Genomic DNA, 25,482 nt, shown 5'->3' with positions numbered 1-25,482 from the left:
TTTGGGGAAAGTATGTGTTTGAATATTTATGTAGATATGTGCAGATAGGTTAGGAGGAAAATAAGAGTGAAGGTTCACTGTAATTGACTTCTTGGGATAGATGGATCATTGTCAGGCCTGGTGCAAGACAAGTTAGCGTTGGTTACTCTTTTCCCCATTGAGCTAAAGGCTTTCTGTACATTAGCATTTGTTTACCTCCCATTGTCACTGTGATTTCAAGCTCTCAGATTTTACCCAGATGAAACTATTTTGGTGTGTGGCAGAAGTTTAGGGGCTGTTCCTCAGAGAGAGATCTTCATAACTGAATGCTAACGTAACAGCAGAGGGTGGGATTCTAGGACAAGTTGTCTTCTCCTGAAGTAGGCTCTGTTTCAGCTCCCTTTGGCTTCTCTGGCTATGAAAAGTCAGTTCGGTCCATTTGTTTTGCCATTTTATTATCTATAGCTGAATTGGGGAAGGTTGTCCTGGCAATTAGCATTTTTCAGGTTCTGTTTTGGGGTCCTGTTTCCCAGAGCCTCCAGGTTCAAAACAGTGCCAGTTTTCTAGGTCACTTCTTTCCCAGTGCACGTTTATGTTCTGGATCCAGACAAAGAGATTGTGTTGCATTTTGTTTACTGCCTCTGTGAGACATGCTAGGGCCACCAGTCAATCTGCAGAACATTAGAAGTACCTACTTAATAGAGGCAGAATTTTATTGAGTGAATAATTACATCCTATTACTGCTGAAGTAATCACCTTAGATACAACCAATGCCTCCAGAGGGAGGTATGTTCTTTCCAAAATGCCACCCTGGACAATTCGTTTTACTTCCGTGCAAAGCTCCAGAATCTGTCTGACCATATTGTATTATAGGTTGTCATGTTTTCAGAGGGTGAAATTTATGTTCCATGAAATACGCCATTGCCAAAATTAATAGGTAAATGAACAAAGTGAAACAGACCATTAGAACCATTGTAATATTGCAGTTGCTGGGTTGTGGCACAAAAGCAGAAACTAATGGGTAAACATAATCATATTACAGTGACAGGAGCTATCAATGTATAGTACACAACTGTGGTTACACAATGGAAGGCAGTCGACCATTATGAAATATGATTTAGCAGACAGGCCGGTTGCAGGTAATCTTGCTTAGAACAATTCTTTCCTTGGCTAGTTTGTTTTAGCTGATGGAAAATGATAAATGGCAGCTATTTCTTTCCTACCCTACTGGAGTTTCACTTCAATTTCACTCTGATAATTTTCATAATCCTATTTTTGTATTATTCTGGACCACAATACTGAGATTTTTGTGTTTGCAGAAATGTTCCTGAGGCATGAACAGATTGTTCCTGATTATGCATGGAAATAGGAATTCAGCCAAAGGTCTTCAGAGTAAATGTTCACTCTAACACCTTGAAGTCTTTTTGATGCCCTTGTCTTTATTTCTGCTCTAAAACAATGCTTCATAATTTTAAGTGAACACTCACACAATATCTAATCAAGATAAACAATTCATAGGCTGAACTGTGTTTGTATAACATGATTAAAAAGCTTTGAATAGCTAACATAATCATAACATTCTATTAATGGACAGTTTGAGAGAAGCTACAATATCGAATGATTCAACTAAAAAAATACAAAGCTAAAAGATATGCAGGATCAATTCCATTGGATTCAGTATATTTATACCGATTCAGGAAAGTATGATGGTGGATTAACTCCTTAGTTATTGCATCTTTCATTAAATTCCACATTAGTGTAAAACAAACTACAAAACACAGAAACATTGTAAAAATTCAGGTATGTAGAGAAGCTAACAAGTTCATCCATAGCTTGTTAATGCAGTATTTGCCATCAGAGTCTAAGCACTTCAGCACTGATAGATTTTAAAAGCCAATACTGTGTTCCTGTAATAGAATAGACAGGTATATGCTGCACAACTGAAGTCGAGGGAGGGAGGGAGTGGAGAAGCATCTTTAAGCCTGGTTACTGGAGTGGTGCAATATAAATTAGAATACCATCTCTGGCCATTTTTCAGAGCCAGGAAAGGGACTGATGCAGGAGCTTCTCCAGATCACTGTGCCACTCAAGAGTTTACCCATGCAGGAGGACTTTGTCAGTGGCTGACTAAAATAGATTCAGAGCTGCTTTATTCTGCTAAAGTGGTTCACATAGTTGGAGCACAGGAGAGAGTTGGGTGCTCAACTGTTTAGCTTTCTCTCAGAAGTTTTCACTCCATGCATATGCAAAAAAAATCAGTTACTTTGGTCTTCACTGAGCAACATCTTTTGAGGCAATATGTAGTGGGGAATTGAGTCCTAGTAATCTGTTAAAGGGAAGGCTGAAATGGTTCAGAGCTAGCCTGGGCAACAGCCAGCATTGCTAATTGCATCCTTGGATAGCAGGCCAACCATGGGTTTCTCAACACAGCAAAATAAAACTCTGTAGAAGTACCTGACCTAGTTTTGATCATGGAATTCAATACATGTATTTTAGCATACCTTTCAACAGCATATGATTGTTTCCACTGAACAGTATGTGAATCTGTATAGCTACTGCCACCTGGTACGTTAGTTGTACCTGAGTTTTGACCTGACACTAGTTATTACTGAATGGACACACTTTATTGCTTTCACCTACAGAAAAAACAAGCACAGCCAACTGAGATTGCAAAAACAGAGGTGCGTCTTGAAATTTTAGTCCTGCTTCCATTTATCAAGAGAATGCTGTCTTACTGTTATACCATGCTACTTAATGTGAGAGATTGCTATGATGAGTGTAACCCATGACAAAACAGTGAAAACTTGAATGCGCTAAATGCAGAATTAGGTGACTAGTTGAGTGATAATATATTGCCTAACCTAATGAAAAGACATTACCTTTAAATAATGGACCACATCGTAGATTTAATTATCCCAAGGCAAGGTAGTAGGTGCTTCGTGCAGACAAGGTCAATTACCTTATCCAGAAGAGCCTGTTTGAAGTGTATTATGAATAATTCACAGACCTAGAAATTAGCTTTGAAAAAATGTCCCAGCTATAATGTGGTGAAAGCATTCAATTTCTTTTTTAATGTATTTAAGATAACACCCAAAGGACAATTATGGCTGCTTAACTGTAAGGCTACTTAAATGACAAGAAATGGCAATTGTGTGGTCAAATTCACATTAATGCATTATGCAGAGGGAAGCATCGTCATCATGGCATAATCGTATCAGGCCACAAGAAACTGATTTCAAACCTCATCTTGTAGTTTTAAATGCTGAATGAAATTTGATCAAAGATTGTTTCATTTATTAACCTTTCTCACTAGAGAAGACACAGTTGTTCCTGTACTAGCTTTGTTTATTTTGTTTATTCAGGGCTTTTAGTTCTTTGGCTTTCTGGTGTGAAAACGAAGATCCGGAGCGATTTACTAACTTGTATGATTTTGGAGAGTCTGACAAACCCAAAGGTGGAACCAGAACATTTAATTTTCCATCTTTAATCAGAAGACAAGTCTTCTGCTATAAGCACTAAATTGCACTGTTTCTAAGACAGTATTGTTCCAGTCTAGGACTATTTAGCATTAGGGTTAAAATGATGACAGTAGCCATGGTAGCAGAATGCATACTCACTTGACATATGGTGACCTTAGGTGTGAATTAGAAACGCAATAAACCTGTAAGTCTGGGGAATAACATGCTCTCTCAGCATATTTTGATTCCACAGGCAAAACAATAACCTTAGCTTTCTGTCTTTGACTTTGCAATAAGAGGTAACGGCCAGGGGAAATCCCTCAGGGGCTGCAGTTTTCTAAGATGCCTGGCAAGAAGATGGCTAATTCATCAGGTACCTCAGTTTAAGTGTCGAAATGTAATAGTGACATTTCATGGCCTTTGAGTTTACCTGCTTTATTTGCTTGAAAGGGAGAGTTCAGCAGAATTTTAGAGGGTGCTATAGAATTGCGTATCTAATGAGGCGTACAGCCGGCCTAGTCCTGTTTCCATTCACGTCAATGTCAAGAATCCCATTTAGTTCAGCAGGAGCAGGCCTGGGATCCTTGGCACTTTCAAAAGATGGCTTGAATGAAGGGGAATAAAAATTTGACACAATGTCCATTTATATAACAAGCTGCTAAAATATGCGATGAAGTAGGAAACTGCCACAAAGAGACAGGAAAGAAAACTTCCATTAAAGCAAACATTCTGAAAAATAGAAAGCATGGGAGTTGAGTTTTCTGGTATTCTCTATCATCCATCTTTTCTCCAAGGATCAATTCTCAAAAAAAAGCTTAAGAATTCCCTTTCTTCCCCCTTCACACAGTCATTGGCCTCCACCCCAGTGGTTTCTGGGAGGACTTGATAAAGACTAATCTGAGCCTAAGAGACTTGCTAGCTGATGTACTTATTTGCATGCATGAATGTGAACAGATGTTTACATAGTAGTGTTAAGTAGGCCAGCTGTTTGGGAGTCATTTATGTATTTTATTTAAAAGTAAAGCTGTACGGTTAAAACCTTTACTTACCATGTGGAAGAGAAAGGAAACCCAAATTCAGACAAAGATATTTCTTCCTGTGTTAGGGGGTTGCTTCCTTTACACACAGCAGTTTTTTGTATCTCTGAATTTACAGCTTAACACAGCCACATCTTACCTGAATCTCTGGGCATCTGCACCTTATCTTGACCAGTTGCATGTAAGTGGAAGAAAATACACAGCACAATGTCAACATAGCCAAATGTCATTTGTCTGAGGGTGAGGGGAGAAAAAAAGCAATACTGAAATGAGGGAAGGGGGGGAAAGTTGTCACTTTTCTTTACAAGAGTTTGCATATTGCTGATTGTTTCTGCAGTCTATTCTGTAATGAAGCATACATGAGGGTAATGTTTGCCTTTGCATTTGTTCTGCTCTTCAGATGTGAGAAAAAGCATAATCCTTAGGAGTGTATTACAGCAGTAAGTGTGTAACGTATTTATTAATTCCTTAATGTAAATCTGAGTGAAAAGCCTTCCGTTATGGAGGTGTACATATGCATGCAGGCATATATGTAGAGATAAGAGGTTGGAGGGACGGGCTCTCGTATACATTTAAAGGTAGTTTGCCCCTCAGGGATTCCCATTTTGTCCAATCTAGGACTGGCTCTAAAATATGAGTCTTGGGTCTGATCTTGTCCATGACTTCGTTTCCTCTGACCTCTGGCCCCCTGGGGCTCCGTGTCTTGAAAAGAAAGCAGGCAAATGATGTAGACAGTCAAATGGAAGTGATTGAACCCAGTTACTTTTTGCATAGCTGTTGGAGAACTCTAATGACTTATATTAATGTATACCTTGCCAAAATCCTACGCCAATCTTAGAGATACTTACCTGCCTCAGTTGTATTGTTTCCACTCAAGCATCACTACGTGAGGGAGATGCCTGCATCTCTCCAAACCAGTAGCAGACAGGATTTGTAGTAGGTTATACTTATCTTGAGAAAGGTACATTCAGTTAAAGGATCCTTACTGTTGGAAGGAAAGATGGTGATGTATGTGATGGTCTTGTAGGATTTTGATTCACAGCCTACATGCAGCCCACAAGAAGAGTTTGTCTTTCATCAGCTGTGGTGAAAGTGCTAAGGTAGAAAGTTATGTTGTGTGTAAAGATCTTGATTCTTACTTCATGAAGCTTGTAGGTTGACTGAATGGCTCTGATTCTTTCTCTTGCCATTAAATACAGAAGGTACATTGATGTAGTCATCTCAGTTAAGTGCTGAAAATTAGACGAAATGAACGCAAGATTAATTACTCTGAAAATAAGGACTGTAAATTTGTTGGCTGTATAGTCCGTGGGAAGAAAGAAAATGAAAAAAAGTATTCGATATGCTCCTGCAGCCTATGTGATCCTCACAAGTGATGTGGCAGCTGGAGTTCTCTCAATAATCAAGAGCTGTGCTCCAGTACTGCCAAGAAATCAATGAATAAGGCCAGGTCATCTTCTGCTGGATTGGGATAAGATGCCCTGATCTTACCCAGAGGGCAGGAGGTGCTGTCTCTGAAAACTGTTAAGTTTTGCAGCTGACTCTTTGATACTGGGCATACGGTGATACATTTCCCAGATCCACCAAAGTGCCCATCCCCACTCTCCGGTGTGTGTGTACAAGCGTGGTTGGGGAAGGAGTCTGTGTCTCTATGTGGTTCTGTTCAGCGTTTGGAAAAAGAGGAAGGGACTGGTGGCTTCTCATGGTTGCATGGTTGTCATTCTTCTGCAGCCTCTGGCCATTCCAGTATTCACCGCAGTGGTAAAGCTACAGCTGAGTTCTTCCTTCTGCTCCAGGAGCAGAAAACTGTCTCTTGCCCTGAATAATAGTCTCTGTTAGTGACAGTAGAGCTACGGAGCATAGCTGAGCAGTTCATATTCTATCCAGTACAGTCTGTGCATGAATGTACATACACACCCATGTATATATCCTGTTTGCTACAGTTGTATAGGGGGATATACAGGAACCTGAAACCAATTAAATAGCAAAACCTAAATAGAAGATCTATTTGAAAGATGTAAACTAATTGCTAACTGGGTGAAGAAAAAAGAGCTGCAATGATTAAGCTGTTCCACAGAAAAGACGGATTGTTGTCATCCTGACCTTTAAAGTTGGTCAGGATATATCAATAGGAGCATCTTCTGAGTACAGTATTCTATGAATTTTTTCATTTATATTCTCTTGTTTTTCTCCTTACATGCTGGCTTGCAGCCAGTTCATTTCATGGTCTTGCCTATACATATGTTCTGCTACAGCTGCATTTTTCCAAAGTGCCCAATTTCACAGCACTCCAGCCTTCCTTAGGATGACAAATGATGCCCCTGCTGCTCTGACCAACAGAACTGTAATTGCAGCCTGAGACGGGGACAGCTGAACCAACGCCATGCTGCAGTTTGGGTAAAACCTTAAGTTGAAACTTGACTGCATTTGTTTATTGTAGTCGAGTTTCCAATTCCAACACTTAAGGCATTAACTGCTGACATTAATTGTAACATTGAGGAAAGCAGAATTGCTCAGCAGTTGAAAGCAGTGTCAAATCAGCAGTTAGTTATTTACCATTGCTCTGTAATATGTTGTAACACATCGGACTGTAAAGAAGTTTAATGAGTTGCAGTAATGCTTGTAGCCTCTCGGAGATACTGGGATGCAGTTCTATGAGTTGGGTTTTTTTGATGAAGTGCTTAAAACTGGACTCTCTCCACTGCTATGCTGGATGTCCAGATGGGTGTTGTTATGTTAATAGTAAGTACAACTGAGTGTTGTCTTTTGCCGACTAACACGTTTTGGGAGCAAAAAATAAACAATCCAGTTCAATTGGCCCTGTGAGATTTCAGTCCAGTAGGGATGTGACAGAAGTGTAGGAGGAGAGGCTAAGAACATGGCTTTTACTCTGCTTGTCCAAGCTGCCTTGTTGGCTCATAATTAGACTAAGACTCTGAAATGTGCCTGGATTATTCTCTAAGCTCTTTTCTGGGTGTTGGTTTCTTTTTTTGGTTGTTTACAATGCTTGTCTTTTAGAGTACAGCAAATATATTACATGCTGTGCACAGGGACTTTTTCAGCTGTTTAGCATAAATTTAAATATACTTTTTTTGCCTTTTTTAAAAAAAGCCAAACCACAGAACTCTGGCTTTTTATATAAAGCTGCATGGGGAATGATATTGGATTTCCCTCTTACCGAAGATGCTCATTTGCCCAATTAATTTTACAGGGAACTTGAGATGTCCACGTCTCATTTTCCGAAGGATTCTTTCCAAAAGAGAAGCACCATCCCAATAATATCTGTGAGTGCTATTATCAGTTTTAAGAAAATCCCCTCATTTATTTAATTAGGGCTTGCAGCTTCAAAGTGATTAACAATGTTATTACCTCTTCTAATTTACGGTCTATTAAGACTGTTTTTCTGTTTTTATTCCAGTCCAGAAATTCAGAATATTTACTGATGATATTTTCTGATTTCTTTTAAGATCAATCTAAGCCATGAAATTCAGTAGTTATTATCAGCCACTTACAGGAACAAGTTAGTGATTACACTTCAAAAAGGCGTTCTGTGGAAATGACTTTGTCCCAATGACTTTCTGATCAGATTCAGTCTGTGTAAATAGATGTTATTATCTGTCAGCCATGCCATATTAACCTGGGAGCTGAAAGACAAGGTGTGTTCTCGTTGCTTCATGAGTCAATGTTGCTAATAAAGAGTCTCTATGTCCAGATCTAGTTTTTATTATTCCTAGAAGCTGCCATCACAAGCACAATGGGAACAAAATTACTCTGTCTTTTGTGGAGGGTTGTCAAATCAGAAGACTGTCCATTTCAGCCACTAGTGACTGTATTGGTGCAATGTGAGCAGGAGGGAAAAAAGTAGTAATAAGGATACTTTTCTCATTATTAATGCTGGTAGTTAAAACTGCATATACAGGAAACAGTTCTGTTGAGTAAGGTAATTCCATTTTTACTCAAGACACTTTTCAAAAATAAAGGGGGGGAGAAGAGCTGTTATTAGTGTATGTAGTTTCTCCCAAAGGACTAAGAAAAGATTGCTTTCCACAGCATGTTTTTCTGTAACTTATCCAGTCTCCTATTAAAAGTCCCAAATGTCCCCATTTTATCTATTTTCTTTTTCTAGTCTATCAGATTACATTTTGCTGTGGACATGATCCAGCAAACCTTCCATGGGTTCCTGCAAGAATTGGATTAAACCTTGCATTAATTCCACTCGACTTCACTCCAATTGACTTGTGTCCATAAACTTGAGCAACACACTCTGAGTTATGTCCTGGCTTCCAGACTACCATTAGGGCAGGCTGTAGACCTGGATTTTTGTGGACTTTCTTGGTGAAGGGCTCAGGTTGGTAGGCAGGTGAGAGTGCATGAGCCTGGTAGCTGTGCAGAGCTGGGGGCTTTGCTGTACAGCTCCACCGTTACACCACATTGAGTGCACAAGGTGCAAAGTGCTGCAGGTAGGGTCCCTCTGTTGCTCTTCATCCATGCTCTATCCCAAGAGCTTGAGCTGTCGCAATGGATCTTTCAAGAGTAAATGGATCAAATATATAATTAATTTTCCTTTTTTACCCCCTTTAAAAATAGATCCTTCAGGCCTTCATTTCAGTCGCTGCATACCTGTAGATGGTGCTTTTACCTGTCCCAGTGACAGCCACAGATTTTGTCTAAGGAATACTTACAACCCAAATCTGTTTCAGAACAGCTTGAAGTGGGGGGCTGGACTAGATGGTCTCCAGAGGTTCCCTCCAGCTTCAACCATTTTTTCCTCCTGTGAACAGCCTGATGTTCAGTGAATGCAAATCAGCACGACTGCCCCAATTTCACTGGAGCCAGATGCATTTATACCAGTTGCCAGATCTGGCCTTTTTTATCCCTGGAAAATAATAGCAAATGAATGAGCTGCAAAGTGTTTCTTCCTGGCAGTCTTGCCTGGGACAGTTGCTCGTAATGTAGTTTTTACAGTTCTGTAAAAGTTGTTGTCTCACTTCAACATTTCCATGAATAATAGTTGAATACTAAGTTTTCTTGTGATGAAATGATTGGTTTATGGTTTGATGCACCATTCATAGTCTTTGACACTTCAGCTATTCCCCTCTGTCCTCTGTGATGTTATTTTTAGGCTCTGAAATTGCTTTCTTCTATGAAAACTTAAATAGCATTTAAGAACAAAAACTGCTGTGATAAACTACTTCTCTCACCTTACAGTAGTTTATAAGGTGCATTAGGTCAGTAGACTCTCCTTACACCATAGCCCTTTCACATCCATTGTAAAACACTTTAAAAAGAAAGCTCCGCAGAAGAGCATATGATCTGTCTAAGCTTACAAACTCACTCATCTCTTCAATGCTTTCCTCCAGTCCATGTGGTATATGGTGATCTAAAACCAGGCCACCTCAACTGGTGAGCTCGTAAGATAACGTGGGTAAGACTTCAGTAAGACGTTGAGATACTGGGCTGTGTTGCTAGCTGCACACAGGGTGGCTGTGAATGTCACTCCTGTTGTCTTCCTCAGCCCTAGAGAGCCACCGAGGAGCACTGGTCTGCTGCAGATGCAGAGAGCACCCAGTTTTAATCACGTATGATCCTTCAGTACCCCATGGCATTTTCACAAGAACTGGAATGACAAGATCTGATTTATCTTCTGTTTATTAATCCATTAATTCAGCACTTGCTACTATTTACTGTCACTAACTATTTTTATACTTCTGTGGAAGAACAGATTAAGAACAAAAGACCATTGTCCTGGGCACTGTATTGAGCCACGGCAGGAGATGACCTTTCAGTGGAAATGGGTGACATTGTACTGGTGAAAGAGGTTGAGAATGAATACATAGGAGCCGAATAAGCGGTGCGAGGGCAACAAATGATGGCATCGTCCTATTGCCATTTTTCTTACTGGCTATACCTATGACATAGGAAGAAAAGTCCAGACATCTGCTGAGCAGGACCTGCTCCTCTGGCCCAGGCAGGGTCATGCTGGAGCCCACTGTGGCTTATCCACGGTCATTGTTCACTTGCAATTGAATCCAGGCCACTGACGGGTTTCTGGTCCCAGCACAGAGTAAGGATGTGGCAGGATGTGCGTCAATGTCATAGGCCTATGTTAAGGCAATGCAGGACTTGTTTATCTGAATTTACCTGGAGGAATTAGGCTGAACAGAGAAAATGGCAAAGGAAAAGGGGAACGAGGAGAAGGAAAAGAAGTTAAAAGCAAGAGGGACATGTTTGAAATGAAGCTGAGCTGGAGTACAGGAGATAAAGGAAAGCAGATATTTTTTTTGTTTCAACAGGGTAGGATATCGAGTCCATCTTCAGCAAAACTCCTGAGGATTCAAAGCTGATATTTTCTCTGTTTTGTCATTTGTCCCTAAAAGCTGTAATCTTCTCTGCATTTTTGTTTTTTGGTTGGTTTGTTGTTGTTGTTGTTGCTTTTTCTTCCTAACCTGCATGCCTTCAGCTGTTCCCATAGTTTCTGTTGCTGGCTGGAGTCCCACTTGCATCTTTCAGGAAACTTGTCACTTGGCCAGAAATTTATTGAGAAAACAACCCAGCCTGAGCTGGCAGAGGAGAATGCAAGTGCTCATAATATTTTCAGTCTTCTTTGGCCTTCAGCAGAGACATTCATGAGGCATAAAATTTTAGCTTGGATGTAGATTCAATCTTCCTCAGCATATAAAAGTGTTTGGGTCTGAAATCCTTATGCCCATCCTTGAATCTATCTGTCAAAGGATTGATGATGATTTTGCTTTTACTGAAGCTCTGTTAGTGTGCAATGGCACAACTCTGTCATTGCAGCTCAGCAGTTCTGCTCATTAGCCTCCTGTTAAATCTAGAAGAAGCAAAGGTCCATGTTTACCTTCTTCCTGCTCATTCTCATCTGTGAGAACATCTTAACAACTCCAAAGAATAGAGCACACCGTGATAAGAGCTGCTCCAGTGGGAGATGTAGTTTCTCTGCTTAAGAGAAAGAGATGCAGACAAATGCTGCCGCATATTTTATTTCTTTTCTTTTTTAAGCAATGACTTCAACCTGGGACTCTGTATGAAAGCAGTGCACCTTGGCAGCAAAACTGAGTAATGAGAAAGAAAATGTCAGCTAAGTACTGCCCTTCTTTCCCCTTTTCCTAACCACACTTAACCAAATGATTTTAAAATGAGGGACAGACTTTGTGACTAAGTAACATGTGCCCAGGGAATAGGCCCACTGACATTAGCAGGACTACTTCACTTTCAGATAGCTACTCTGAATAAGGGTTACAGGATCTGACCAGAAATTGAAATCAAATTCAATGTGAATCTTAATAACACTGGCCAGCACCATTGCTACTCAGTACAGAACGGCATCCGTCTTGCTGCAGTGTTTGACCAGCTGTGATTTCCAACGCAGTCATGTTTGTCATCTCTGAAAATCAGCGCAGTGGTATGTGGGTTAGTTTTAAGAAAGAAAAAGGACAATAAAACTGAATTGCACAATTGCCATGGGGAAGGTTTTGAGTAAAAGGGAGGAAAGGTTAGGTGGTCATTATGGCTGTGCTAAAAAGAGAAGAGCCAAGCATAAAACAGGTGTGTGTCCGTATGGAAGCAGAGCAATATGGTACAAAAACAACTGGACGACTTGGTGGCTCACTCAGTGAATAATGTTGAATGGAACCATGTCATTGGGAATTCTCATTTTTTCCCTGGTCCATATTACATATATTCATTTTTTCCAAGATAACCTGATCTTGAGTTAAAAACAGGGGTTTGTGAAGAGCAGAGAGCCTGCTACCTCGGAGGGCGGGTGTTGCTTCCCTTTGGCTGGGGACAAGCCACGAGGCCCTTGCTAGGGCCTGTAAACCATAGAGCAACTTTCTCCCACTGTTAAATCTCAGCAGCCACTTCAAAGAATGGGTAGCACATACGGGTTAATGCAGCACAGCCCAAGTTCACCTCGCTTTGCATTATTAGTGTATGCTCCCAGAGGTGTGAGCTGTCATTTAAACCAATACAGATTCCGAGTCAACACCATAGACCTCTTCGCTGAACAAACAGCCTCTAAGAATATATTAATTTTGTGTTATCCACTAAATATGGAATATTTCTCCAATTTGTCCATAATTTTGTCCAGAATTATTATAAGCACTTTTTCATTGATTTCTCAAAAGTGTATTTTTTTTTCCTGTTAAAAAGGACGAAGGGGAAGAATTTGGTTTTACTTCAATTGAATGTTTAAAATTCTGATAAAAAAGGCTAGAAAAATTTTCCAATGGAAAAAAATCAAGCATGGGAAAACAAGACCTTGGTAAACCCTTACCAAAAAATATTGTTACAGTTTTCCCTTGTTCTTACTCTCTTACCCCCTTCTCCATTTTTTTCAAGAGACTTTTAAACATGGATTAGCTGAGATCATAATTTGTTCTCTGGATAGGCCTCTGAATTTATTCAGGTTGAGATTGCCTCATACATGTGTGTATGTGTGTATATACGGATATATATATATATATATATAAAAATCTGCTAACTGCTTGTTTCACATAATGTTTGGTGTATCAGGTGACCCATTTGCAGGATTTGATATTGTTGAAGTGGTTAGTGCAAACAGATATTTTGAGTGCAGTAGCAAAGAATTGGCTTTATGAAATTCTACAATCAGTAGTTTTCCAGTTCACACTATCTCTTGATACGTGAATCTTCCCTTATAAGAGAAAATACCATAGATGTAAATTAATCTACATTTTCATCAGCAAGATGTATAGATGTAAGATTTAGCAAATTCAGTTCTGCTTAACTCAGTTTGATTTTGGAGAAAAAACTGAACATGAAGACTGCCAAGAGAATGTTGTTTCAACACAATATGGTTTCAGTGTTTCAACAGACAAATATAAATAAAACGACTTGCTGTGGTGGAGGAAAAAACCTTTAACTGACCTGTTTCAGTAACGTGGGTACCCCAAAAGCCTTACCTGTGTTAGGGGTATGTAATTACTGGGTCAGACTTTAGGTTTATACAGCACAGGAGTTTAACAAGGGATCCAGTTTATCTTGGTATATTTCCATCATTAGATTTTTCGTTTGTTGCAATAACAAGAACCACCTGGCAAATGATGCAGACAAATCTTAACAAATATTTTAAATATAATACTGTTAAAAATGCATAGCTTTGCTTTAACTCATGCTGTATAAACATAAAAGCCAACGCTAAGACTTTCTGCCTATATAAAGGTAAACCGAGTCCACAGAAGTTGCTTGGGAATTATATACATAGTAATTTAGTCCTAAATGCTGTTGGAATACGCTGCTTCTCCCCCTGCTCCAGCTTCTGAGTGCCTATGCAAATAATTTTTGAAAAAAATCTCTGCCATTTAAAACATGAGCAAGCCTAAAACCTTTAAAAATAACTTGTATTGCTAGCAATGTCAATGCCTTCTAATACAGAAAATGAGAGCTGTCAGTACAAGGGAGATTTAAGAGGACAGTCATTTTCTTGTAAGCTGATAGAGGGATACCGAATATGTGTTCAGCCATTCTTGTCACTAGAAGAGCCAGATACGCATTGCAGGTGAATTTGATCTCAATCTGCATCTCCTTCTAAAGATCACTGGAAACAACCTCCATGTGTCTGCTGTTCTCTTCATAGTTCTCAGCCTCTGTGCTTGTGAACTGTACAGTCCATGCCAGCCTTGCTTCTGCTGAAACAGATTTCATACAGAGAACTAATAACGAGTAGTTTAGTTAAGTGCATTGATAGAGCAGGTACCAGAGATCTGCTGAAGAACTGATATCTGAAAGGAGCTTACTCTCTCTGCTTTGCTGGATGGAGAAAAACTGAGTTCTTGTCCATGTGTTTCAGTATTGTATATGCCAGGGTTTCCAAAGTCTTATTTGGCTATTCAGATACATACGTGCAGTAGCTGTTGAATAGACCAGTAGACCACAAAGGCCTGGCCTATGGAAACAGGGAGAGGGAAACGCCAAAGTCATCAACGGAAGATGAGACCTCTTATTCTTTCCTTTCAGAAGACCTGTGCCAACCGTACTTTCTGCAGCCTGTGCCTGGCAGTGTGAACGAGTAGCAGTACTTGGTTTGATACAAAATACTGCCTGCCTGCTCAGTTCTTTTAATCAATAACATATTAAATTATAGTAAAAACAGTGATGTAAATATCACAGCTGTTTGTAGATGCTCCCAGACAGCATCATCACAGAAAGGGTTATTGTCCTCTGCAGGAAACAAAAAAATTTTGCCTTTTTTGAGGATTTTGTTATCAAAATTAAAACCTTCCAAAGGCAGTTTGAGCAGTACAGGAAGAAATCCCTTGAAAGAAACTGGTCTCTGTTCTTTTACTGGTGAATTCAGTCACTTGGGGCTTATTTGCTTTGCTTGGTTTAGGATTTTTTTCATACATATTCTCCTTCAGAGCCATAGTATGGAGTTCAAAGACAACCTTAATAAATTTATTATAGTGGATTTTTTTTGAGTTCTAAATAGACAAAACCACATGGAAAATAATACTTTTATTTGTGCAGTAGGCTTTTGACTACCTTTTTTGACTAAATAATGTGTCACTAGATACAACGTAAGCACAGAATGAAGAATTGGTAGCACTTCTTATTAAATTGACTTTTTAGCTTAGAAATTTTAAAGTGGAATTCTACTCACCTATGTAACCATTAGTTTATGGGGCCATGTTAAATCCTTGATTAACATCATTAACTTAGTCTGTGGCTTCACCACAGAAAGGAAATTAATTCATTTTGAGGTGGTGCTGAATTGATAATGCTTTGAAAAAATGGTAATACTATGATTACAGAAGTGCAGAAGATATTGCAACAAATCTACAGGCTTAGAAGAAAGAATCTTAATCAACACCTCTTGGCCAAACTCAATCTCAGTGCAAAGCATCCACCAGCTCTGCCAAGATATAACGGTGTAAACTTTCTGGAAAGAACTCAGGGATAGATTGATTGGAGTTGCTAGTGAAATATTGCATTACTTCAGCATTATATGACATAAAATATATGTTTCAGTAATTCCTAAACACTTTGGACATTGCTGAAGTAGATTTAAGAGCTTTGCTGAATAGCTCTGTGATTACTCGTGTTAAAATTTAAGCATGTGGAAAAGAGTTTTGAAGATTCATGCATAATTTTCCTTAATACTACAATTGATTTCTAAGGGACTAGTTAGGGAGAAAAATTTACTCATGTTGAGTAAAGGGTGGCAGAACTCTGCCTAATACATAGAATTTTTGAAAAGACACTGTTTTTTTATAGTCTGTTCCCTTGACAATCTAAAATTGTTCCTTATAATGTTGAATGCTCTGGTTTTTAGCACTGTATTTAATTTAGTTGTAAATGACTCAAACTGTGGTGCTTCTACCACTTCCCCAGTCTATATCATAAATCTGAATGTGTATGTGTTTGCTTGGTATTGCTCAATAAAACAAATAACAACAGATCTGAAAAAGACATCAGAAAACTACTCATACTTAATTCCTGTGAATGATTGCTTATTTCACTCTTATGTTTAAGTATATAATGATTTCTGCCAAAAGAATATGTGACACAGGTTGAATTTGATTAATGAATACCATTATTTGCTGATGGCCTGAAGGATTTATCTTTATCTAAATATTTTTTCCAGAATGGGTACTTTAAAAATTAGATTAAGCACTTCTGTATAATATCTATTTCAACTCCTAGACAAATCACCCTTTTATTCAATTAACATTACTATTCCAAGCTTTACCAAGTAATTTCCCAATAATATAGTATAGACCTGTTTCACTGGCTGCAGCAATCAATTTCTGCAGGAAAATCAGCTGAAAAAAAAGAAGGAAAACATAAATGTGTTGACAATAATATGACACCTAAAATGAATGTGCATGTTTTTGTAAGATTGAATACTTAGATGTTCTTGAATTGTGTTTTTCTAATGAGTACCACTGGGTATTGGTCAAACTCATCATGTCTTAATTGTTGGTGTCATGAGAATGGAGTTACTCTTCCTATTTTTTATTTTCCTTTTTTCATGAATTTACAGTTCAGCAGTCTAAGCTTAGAAGGAAAACAAATACAAATTAATTTTGCCAAGTGATTCTAAAACTCATTTTAATTAGTCTCTTACACTCTACAGTTAACCTTGATTGCATTTCATATTTTAGACTTTCTTGCTTTGTATAATGAGGAATACTCCCAACTAATAATGTTAGTAAAGCAGAAGAATAAATTGATACGTTTTTCTACATTAGCAGTGCAGTTTATTTCTCCAAGCTCCTTTGATCAAAAAGTCTCGATATGTCAATTTTGCTAAATTTTGCCATCTACCTGTATGTGTAACTGATTACATTTCTTGATTTAAGGATTAAGAAGTCAATGAAAAAGTTATCTGAGCTGGAAGACAAAGTCAATCTTAGCAAAATGTTAATCCATGGATTTCATTACAGCTGAATCTGCTTACTGTATCTGACTATTAATATTTAATGCTTGAGGTATAACGGATTATGAAATTTAAACAAAAACTATCTTGGTTTATATAAATACATAGATCTTAGAGCTCCTGTAGGTAGAAAATAACTTCAGAGAGACAAGTTAATTCCCAAGTACGGAAATCTTTTTCCCAACTTAAGTCCTACCTGAATCCTTAATCTAGGATGTTTTAATATCTTATGGAGCTTTGCATTTGCACATTCCACCCTTGGAGAGCACATTAAAATCCCTAGTCCTGCTCCCTTAGAAACCAATACAAATTTTGGTCTTAGTTTTGAGGGGAACTGTATTAAGCCCATAGTAGTAGGGTAGTTTGTGTGTTATTTCTGAAGATTTTTACTCTTTATATATGGGTCTTAAGGTAAAAAATCCTGATCTAAGAGCTAGAGTCTCCTTCGTAAACGGGTAGACTCTGCAAGAGGTCCTTGGCCAATACTGGGTGGTTCAAGACAGCTGTGCAGTGTGAGTCGTGGCAGGAGAGTTGTTTTCAGACTCCTTCAGTGATCAGATCTCCCTTCTAGCGTCACACAAAAATACTGGACACAGCTAGTGCAGACAGTGGTGTTGGGTTCGCACGTCAAAAGTCTTTGCAGCTGAAATGCGCCAGGTTCTCCTGGGTGATTGGCACGTGAGTCCTATGGGGAAAACATCTGCTCCTCAAACCAAACAGGATTACCATAGAGCTGTTGGTTTCTCGACGTGTATTCCATAAAATGGAACTTGGGCAAAGTTTATGGTTTGTTACTTCGTCTGTAGTTCGCATCTTTTCTTTCCGTATTATTTAACATGTCCACCTCCATTCTTTTTTTCATTCTCAGGAGAATCCAATTTGCTTATCAAGTTCTCTTTCTCTCTCTTTTTCTCTTTTCTCTTTTTTTCCCCCTCTTTTTCCCTTTCATCCAGATGGAATGCCATTTGCTTGGTGGGTTGGCCGTGCCAATGAAAAGCATCTTTACTGGGGAGGATCTCTTCCGGGCATTCAACAGTGTGCATGTGGACTGGAAGAAAGTTGTCTGGATATGAGATATTTTTGCAACTGTGACGCAGATAGAGAAGAATGGTAATAATTTTAACGTGTATAGTAGTGTCTGTATGAGAGCTGGGGATAGAAAGTAGGGCAAGAAGTCTTAAATTTTTTCCTGATTCACAGCTCAGAAAGCTTGAATGACTTGAGTATGATCAAATGAGAATGAAAGTCAAATTAGAATCTGTCCTTTTGATTTCATCTTAAATTTCTTATTTGAACCAAAGACAAGATATCTGGCTTAAGCAGGTTGCTGGGATGGGTTGTCTTCAAAAAATATTTGTTGTTGAATGCCAAATCCAGTCATTTTATTTGTTTAAAAATTTGCATTGGTTCAATTGGAGCATTGCATGAATAAAGGCTCTAGGAGGTTGGTGCATGGGTATATATCAGAGCAGAAGATACAGGCATAGACAGAGAAATCCAGGTACAGACAGCTAAAGAACAAGAAACCTGTACTATCAAAACCACTTGTCTTTTTCTTATGAAACATTATATCTGTATGTGCCTTTACTTTCTTTTACATTGGGTCCAAAGCTTTTTAAAGTCACTGGAAAGACTTTCTTTGGCTTCTATAGGTTTTGGTTCCATCTCCATAGGAAGTTTTAGACTTGCAGCATGAACATTCAAAGCCTTCCTCGGGCTTGGACCTTTGTGGTGCCCCAATGCCTCATGAATTTGCAAAGGCCATCTTCATAACCTTCTCATATTCTCTGCAGCTTCAGAGACTCTCCAGCAGCTGAGAGCTAGTTGGTGAGCTTTCCAATTAATTCCATATTTGTGTATGGAATGCCAGATGAGTGTTGCTGAAAGTACAACTAGAAACACCGTGAAAATACATGTGAAAATTCTGCTTCACCCTCACTCCCTTTTGGACCACTCACTGATAGGAGCTGCTGCCCTTTCTCTAAAAAAAAAGAGATTTTAACCTCAAGTAGTTCAGAAATTACAAATAATGGAAGTAGACAAGAAATGTCTTGCTGTAATAGGATACTGTGTTTGAAATAGTGTCCGAATTATCCCTGTGAAACCTTCACTTAAAAGAGAATGAGTAGAAAGGAACTGTAAGGGGTCTTGAAACAAAAAATAATAATTCAGAAATGACTTGTCACTGTAAGTGTTAGGCTTTTTTGGTTGCTCAATTTCCAGACAGTGTGATTATTCGCTTGGACCCTTTATATCCCTGGGGTCACTATTCACTTTCAAAAATCATAGCTGCAAGGGGATTTCTTCAGGAAGATCTTTATGTAAATGTTCGGTTATGAATGTGATTTGTATAGATTTGTACAGAAGGGCCTGGCTGTGCATGTTAGTCTATCTTTTCTTTAATGTTTGGTTATCGGATGCACTTTGGTGAGGTTTGTACATGAGCATCAAAACCATCTGTCTTTACTGGTGCTTGGCTCTTTTCATAATCCACATTTTGCTTTTTGGTGAGCTAGTACACAAGCAGAGCAGGGTGTGTTACACTGGCAGAGCATTGGGCTTGTAGTCTGAGATTGCAGGACAATGCACCACTAGGATGTACAAACCAATACAAGGTGAAAGCTAAATGCAGTTTTATAATGTTTCGGCTAAGTCTCCTAAGGAAATGAGACCTAAGCGAGTTATGCTGTGGGTGTTTATCTCCATTTCCCCCCCATACCCAGTGATTTTGAACAAGCAGACACATTTCAAACATCTTTAGCAGAGAAGGAGAAATCTCAAAAGTATTAGAAATTATACATTCAATGAAAATTTATGCCAGGCTGAGGGGAAAAAGCCAATTAAAACCCACAAGAAGGAAGTTAAGGAAGCGTACATTTTTATTAGATTTTGGAAAACCCTCGTGGGAGAGACATGTTGGAAATCATGCTTCATTAGCTTGGCAGCTCACAGAGCTACTTGTTTCTCCTAATTTCATTATAATAACAGGATATGCATAGAAGTTTCCTCAGCTAAACTGCCTACTGTTTATTGGTTTGGGGGTTCAGGTGTTTTGTTTCTGTTTTTAATCCATTTGAAATTTGGACTTTGGTAGTATTCTAAATTGCAGGTTGCCTTTTTAAAAGCTAACACCCCCCCGACCTTTACAAAGAGTTTCTAAACATAAGAAATTTCATGCCTCTTGAAGATTGCTTTTGTGTTTCTCTGCTAGAACACTGACCCCCTGATACATAATGAGCATTTGAATCTGAAACCTGCTGAGAGCTGAACTGTGACTTTAACCTGCTATACATTATAGTGGAAGGAGCAAGACAGCAGTAGATGCATTTATTTGCCTTAGCATGAAATAAAATGGGTGCTGTAGAGTGGAAAACCAGAAAATCATTTTTGCTCCTTATAGATAAATCAGGCTGCTCACTGCAGCTTCGAGGTAGGAACTCACCAGAATAGCTGGAGCATCCTTCTGAAGTGGAGACTGGCTTAGGATTTTGCTTTGCTTTGGTTTCCAAAGACTAAGGCTTACATGCAGAAGAAGCTACTAATTTATCAGACCAGCAAAAGAAATGGAAAACAAGAGAAAACAGACCTGAAAAAAGTCCTGAGCCAGGTGTTTGGCAGCACACAATATGCACTTCTAGGCATGATGACTTTTAAATGATATCTAAGCAGACACCTGAGCCAGCTGCTATTTCTGGGCTCTTACTTGACACCAAGTTAGCCCGCCTGGAGTTATGCTGGCCAGATGAACAGGAATATAATTGGTTGCATGCTACAGGGGGAAGGCTTTTGTATTTTTCACCTTTCTTTTTAGTAAAGCATTGAAAAGTCTCTTTTTCCATCCAGCTCCTTACCATACTTCCAAACTCAGCAGTACGATGACAGCTAATTCTGTCAATGCAAAACAGTGGAACAGCTTCATGGTATTTGCTGGAGAATGGGAGGAGACCTCTGCTGAGGGAGCAGAGGCATAAGTTGTCACCCTAACCCAAGCAGGGGTCTGGAAAGGTGTTAAACATGGCTTGACTGTAGTTTATGCATGCCACCAAAAAAAGAGATTCTTGTCTGTTGAAAGCTCTTGCTAGTGGGTGGGAGCATTCATGGAAATCCAGTGGCTGCAAGCTGAAGCTAAATCTAGTTCAGAAAATGTTTTCTTTCTCTCTCTTCCCCTTCCCCAACACTGAGAATAGATAACTGTTGGGACAAGTTATGTATAGATGAGATGGATTTGCGATTGTCTTTCAAAGCTATGCCCGTCTCAAACAGAAGGTGCATTCTTGATGCAGGCATTATTGGGGAAAAGTATTAGACTGATCTAAAGAATAAAGCATTTCTGAAATACAGACAATGTTGTGTTATCTTAAGTCCATTCTAGAGATCCTCTGGATCCTTAAATACCTCTCCCATGTTGTCTTTCATCTCAAGCAAAGTTCTCTTGCCTTGGCAATGAAAGACTTGCTGCTCACTAAACCTTTCATTTACATGGGAGGAACCTCTTTCATGCCATGCTGGTGCATGACTGTCCTGAAGTCCATTTGCTACTTTGGTCTCTCTGGAATCCCTTTTCCACTTCAAATGCAAACACTTGATTGAAGCCAGTCATCAAACCAAACCTACTTCTTACTGACTGCATTCATGTGGAAACCTTGTGAATTTGGAGAACTTTACAGCTTTTTATTTTGTACAGAAAGAGCAGCATCTCTGGAAGTCATTTTGTACAGGAAGCTCAGGCACCTCAGCAGAGTCTGGTGGACAGTGTTGATTCCAACCAGTAGCTGATTGCCATCTTGTATTTCTATTCTCCAGTCTTACTATTCAAATTATAGGAGTATCCTCTTCTTTTATTTTCCCGAACAACGTTTTTCTGGGGAACTAAGCCTTTGAGTCTTCCCATTTCCAAAGTAACATGCATTTACGTCTTTACCACGCCTTTGGGGTACTGCAAGCAACAAGGAAACCACAGGAGATGAAAAGAAGGCAGGGGAGGGAAAGGGAAAGGGGATATTACTATTGTCAGACCCACTCTGGCTCCCAGAGATACATTGAGTATATCCAGCTCTGTTTGAGGAGGAGCAAGGCCACGTGGAAGCGAATGAAGTGCTCTTTGGACAAGCTATATTTGTGCAAAGCTGTGCCAGAGCCAAGATGCTAAAACTGGAAGGGCTGAGGAGAGCAGGGCAGAGAAACCCAGCTGCTGACGAGCCCAAATTTGACAGGATTTGTTTGCTCAGCCACCATCCTGCACTGAATCTGTTCCCCCAGAAGCAGGGCAGGCAACTCCACAGAGCCTGTGAGCTCATAAATAAACCCTGCCGGAGGTGACCTGGCCTGTATAGAGCTGTCTTGGATATCTGCCTTCATGACTGCATTTGTCAACAAACTAGAAAAGCTGCCTGCAGAGAGCTGACTGTAGCAGGCCCCTGAGGTGTCAGGAATCAGTTCATTACTATCATTACCAAACTCTTTCTCTGTACCTCTTCTCTAATTCAGCAAAATATAGCCACTGCATCTTGCCTTCAACTAGCAGGTATGTCCCCTTCTGCTGTTGTTTTTTTTATTTATTCTGACTCTATGTTATTGTACCCAGTAAAGTGTTTTTGGATGCAGCTGGTGGGTAAGATAGCAATTAAAATGTATTCCTTTGGATTATTAATGTTATGTCCTGTGCAGGGCTCAAAACTTTTTCTGATAGAAGACTGTTTCACTGGCCTGTTCCTCATGCAGTTCGTTGACATCTGATGATGATAGTATTCTTTTCCCCAAACGTACTGTATTCATGAAAATCTGGACTGAATATCTGAGCAACTGAGGCTCAGACCCCACCAGATTTTTCATTAATGTACAAGAAGAAAACATACCAATAGGGGGTCATACAAGAAGAAATTATATTTAATGGCACCACTGCTCTACCATCTGTTAGAAAAAATATGGAAACAGCTACCTAGAGATTACCAGTTTATGGTGGCTTACACTGTTAGGATACCAAAGAGTGAGATTTTTTTGAACATGCTTTTATTGGTAGCCAGGAAGAAGAAAATTTGTCTCATAATGTTACTATCAAAATAGTTATTTGTCATTTGCAGGTAAGACTACCTGTGCTACATCTTGAATTATCCAGCTGCTGCACTATCACCTTTAGCATTGCTGCACTTGTAGGGAAATTTTTTTTCTTTTTTTCCTTCGGCCCCTCCCCCCATACACAGAGCATTTGTTTGATGTGTAACATGCCTCATAGCTTATTGAGGAAGTCCTTTGAGTAGATAGACATTAATCTTCAGACATGGATAAATAGATAACATCCAACTGTATTTAATACCCATAACTAAAAATATTTCAGTGATTTAATTTAAAGGGCATTATTGGATTTGTTTTGTTTTTGCTTGTGGGAAGTACAAACTGATACTACCCTTTATGCAAAGAGCTCAGAGAAACATATGTTTGTTGAGGGTGCTTTCCACCCTCTGAAAAACATTCAGATTTTCACCTGAATTTGTGCCAAACTGAGTGCCAAGTCAGGTAAGCAGAAGGTCTACTTCCCAAGTTTATTCATTTATTTGTAGCATTTTCTGCGTGTACAGGACTCCTTTCAGGAAAAGGATAAAACCTGCTTTGATTTTTCTGAAATCAGTACTTAACTTACATTCCTAGCCAAGGTGCATCACCCCCCAGGACCCTCCTGCAGTCAGGACCACCCGTAGTTCTCAATGCTGAGAAGCAGGGCATAGCATGGTACGAAAGGCATGCTCAGTGGAAGTGGTCACGGAGTGATATGTGAAACCCACTAAGAGAAATAAAGTAGTGCTTTTGGCTAACACGAGAAGTAGCTGTGGAAAACCAAATACAATCTGGTTTTAAAAGTATGTGAACTGCTAAATTAAAATACATATAAGTAAAAACTAGTTCTGGGAACAAATACAAAAATATTGACTCTAACAAGGTTTTATTTTAGTTTAAAAGACAAAATCATGTATGTGCACAACATAGTGCAGATGCTTTCCATCAGAAAACAGCGCTTTTTATTTGAAAACTGTAGTACATTAAAAGTGATCCCCAAGCCCCCTTCAGGCAAAATTCCAAATGTTTTGTCCAAACCCTGGAATATTTGTATTTTGCAGTGCCACAGCAGCGCCTCCAGGAAATTATTGTACAGGTACATGAAGCTCTTTTGCTCCTGTCTGAGGCATAATACACCATATTTAAGGGGCTGCCATGGTGTACCATGTAAAGAGAAGAGGAATCGTGATGTGTTATAAGAAATGGAGTCTGAAATAAGTTCAACTTAAAGAATACCAGGAATTTAAGTTGCTCAAACTTTAGCTCCCATGAGGGTCTGCATAATGTCTTCAAATCTCTTTTCTGCTTTTCTTAGCTGAAACATCCTAGGTGTTGACTTTTCACCAAAATCATGAATTCCCACCATGAAATAATAATAATAAACTGCAAGAATAGGTACGTTGTTCCTGTCATTAACACATTCTCTAAAGTGCAGAACGTTTTTCTGATAGGTTTTATTTCAGTGTCTGCTTGTATGAGAATACATATCCTTACACAAGTCCTTTTTTTTCCATGTGTGAGAGAATAAAATGCATAAAATGTGCTGTTTGAGCTTCAAGAGAAACTTGATTGAGTTTTCAAGGCATTAACATAAAAGTGAAGATTTTTATTAGTTCTAGAATATTTTTCTTTCTCAAAGTTGAGCTATGCTACTAAAGTTCTCTGTGACACTGGCATATAACTAGTAAAAACTCAGAATCATAAAATTCGATATAAAAGAACTTCATGCAATATAACAGAATATCTAATAAGCAATGCAGTTTTCAGAGATGTGGAATAGATATCTTTAAAATGTCACCATTTCATTTTTTTTGCAGATATCTTCACTGGTAGCTGTAGGAAGATACTGATTTTTATTTTAATGCTGATCATAGCTAGTCAAAAGACTGCACTATTTTTTGAATAAAAATAAATTTGCAGGAAACCTCCCTAAATATTTTGTGATTTTTTTTTAATTTCATTTTTTAAAAAGTAAATGCCAGCTTAGTTATTCATGGATATATTACATATTTTATATCCTCTTCCTGTGCATCTTTCTGCTTTTCTTGCATTCATTCTGCCTGCTCTTCTTCCTCCCATCCACTGAAACACCTTATTTAATTATCTTCCTAAGAAATACTCAAATAGTTCAGCTGTTGTTACAACTGTTCCATAATCTGTTGAGAGCATTTACACTAACATTCAAAGATTGATACAATAAGCTAGATGAGTATGCTGCTGAGAGACCTCTGTGAAGAGATTTGGAGACCATGTATTTTTGATTCATACATGGTATTTTTCCTTCTGAGTCTGTATTGAAGGCATCACTCTGCCTCGTGCCTGGGAATTTCATCTTGCTGCACTTTGTCTGTAATTATCTGCATGTCAGACACCCACTGAAGCAAGAAAAAAATGTTAGGGTCAGATAGAGTACCTCTCCTTTTCCCCTTGGGATTATGAGACAATTAACTGTGCTGCATGCAATTAGAAACAATGAAAAATAAATGAAATGTATGCAGCCTTTATAAAAAAGATCAAAATATCCCTTCTATTTTTT

The 25,482-nt window shown here is 38.8% G+C and overlaps 1 protein-coding gene across 1 annotated transcript in view; it reads left to right on the top strand.

Annotated features, from left to right (window-relative positions):
• CNTNAP5 (contactin associated protein-like 5) overlaps positions 1-25,482 on the top strand; it is a 223,319-nt gene that overhangs the window by 147,939 nt on the left and 49,898 nt on the right. Inside the window, exon 14 of the mRNA XM_010569849.1 lies at positions 17,849-18,005. Within this exon, the coding sequence (XP_010568151.1) occupies positions 17,849-18,005 (157 nt within the window). The remainder of the gene's footprint in view (positions 1-17,848; positions 18,006-25,482) is intronic.

The sequence above is a fragment of the Haliaeetus leucocephalus genome, unplaced genomic scaffold (assembly GCF_000737465.1).
Source record: "Haliaeetus leucocephalus isolate CR32 unplaced genomic scaffold, Haliaeetus_leucocephalus-4.0 Scaffold1, whole genome shotgun sequence".
NCBI classification, from domain to species: Eukaryota; Metazoa; Chordata; class Aves; order Accipitriformes; family Accipitridae; genus Haliaeetus; species Haliaeetus leucocephalus.
This window is presented reverse-complemented; position numbering and strand designations above follow the sequence as displayed.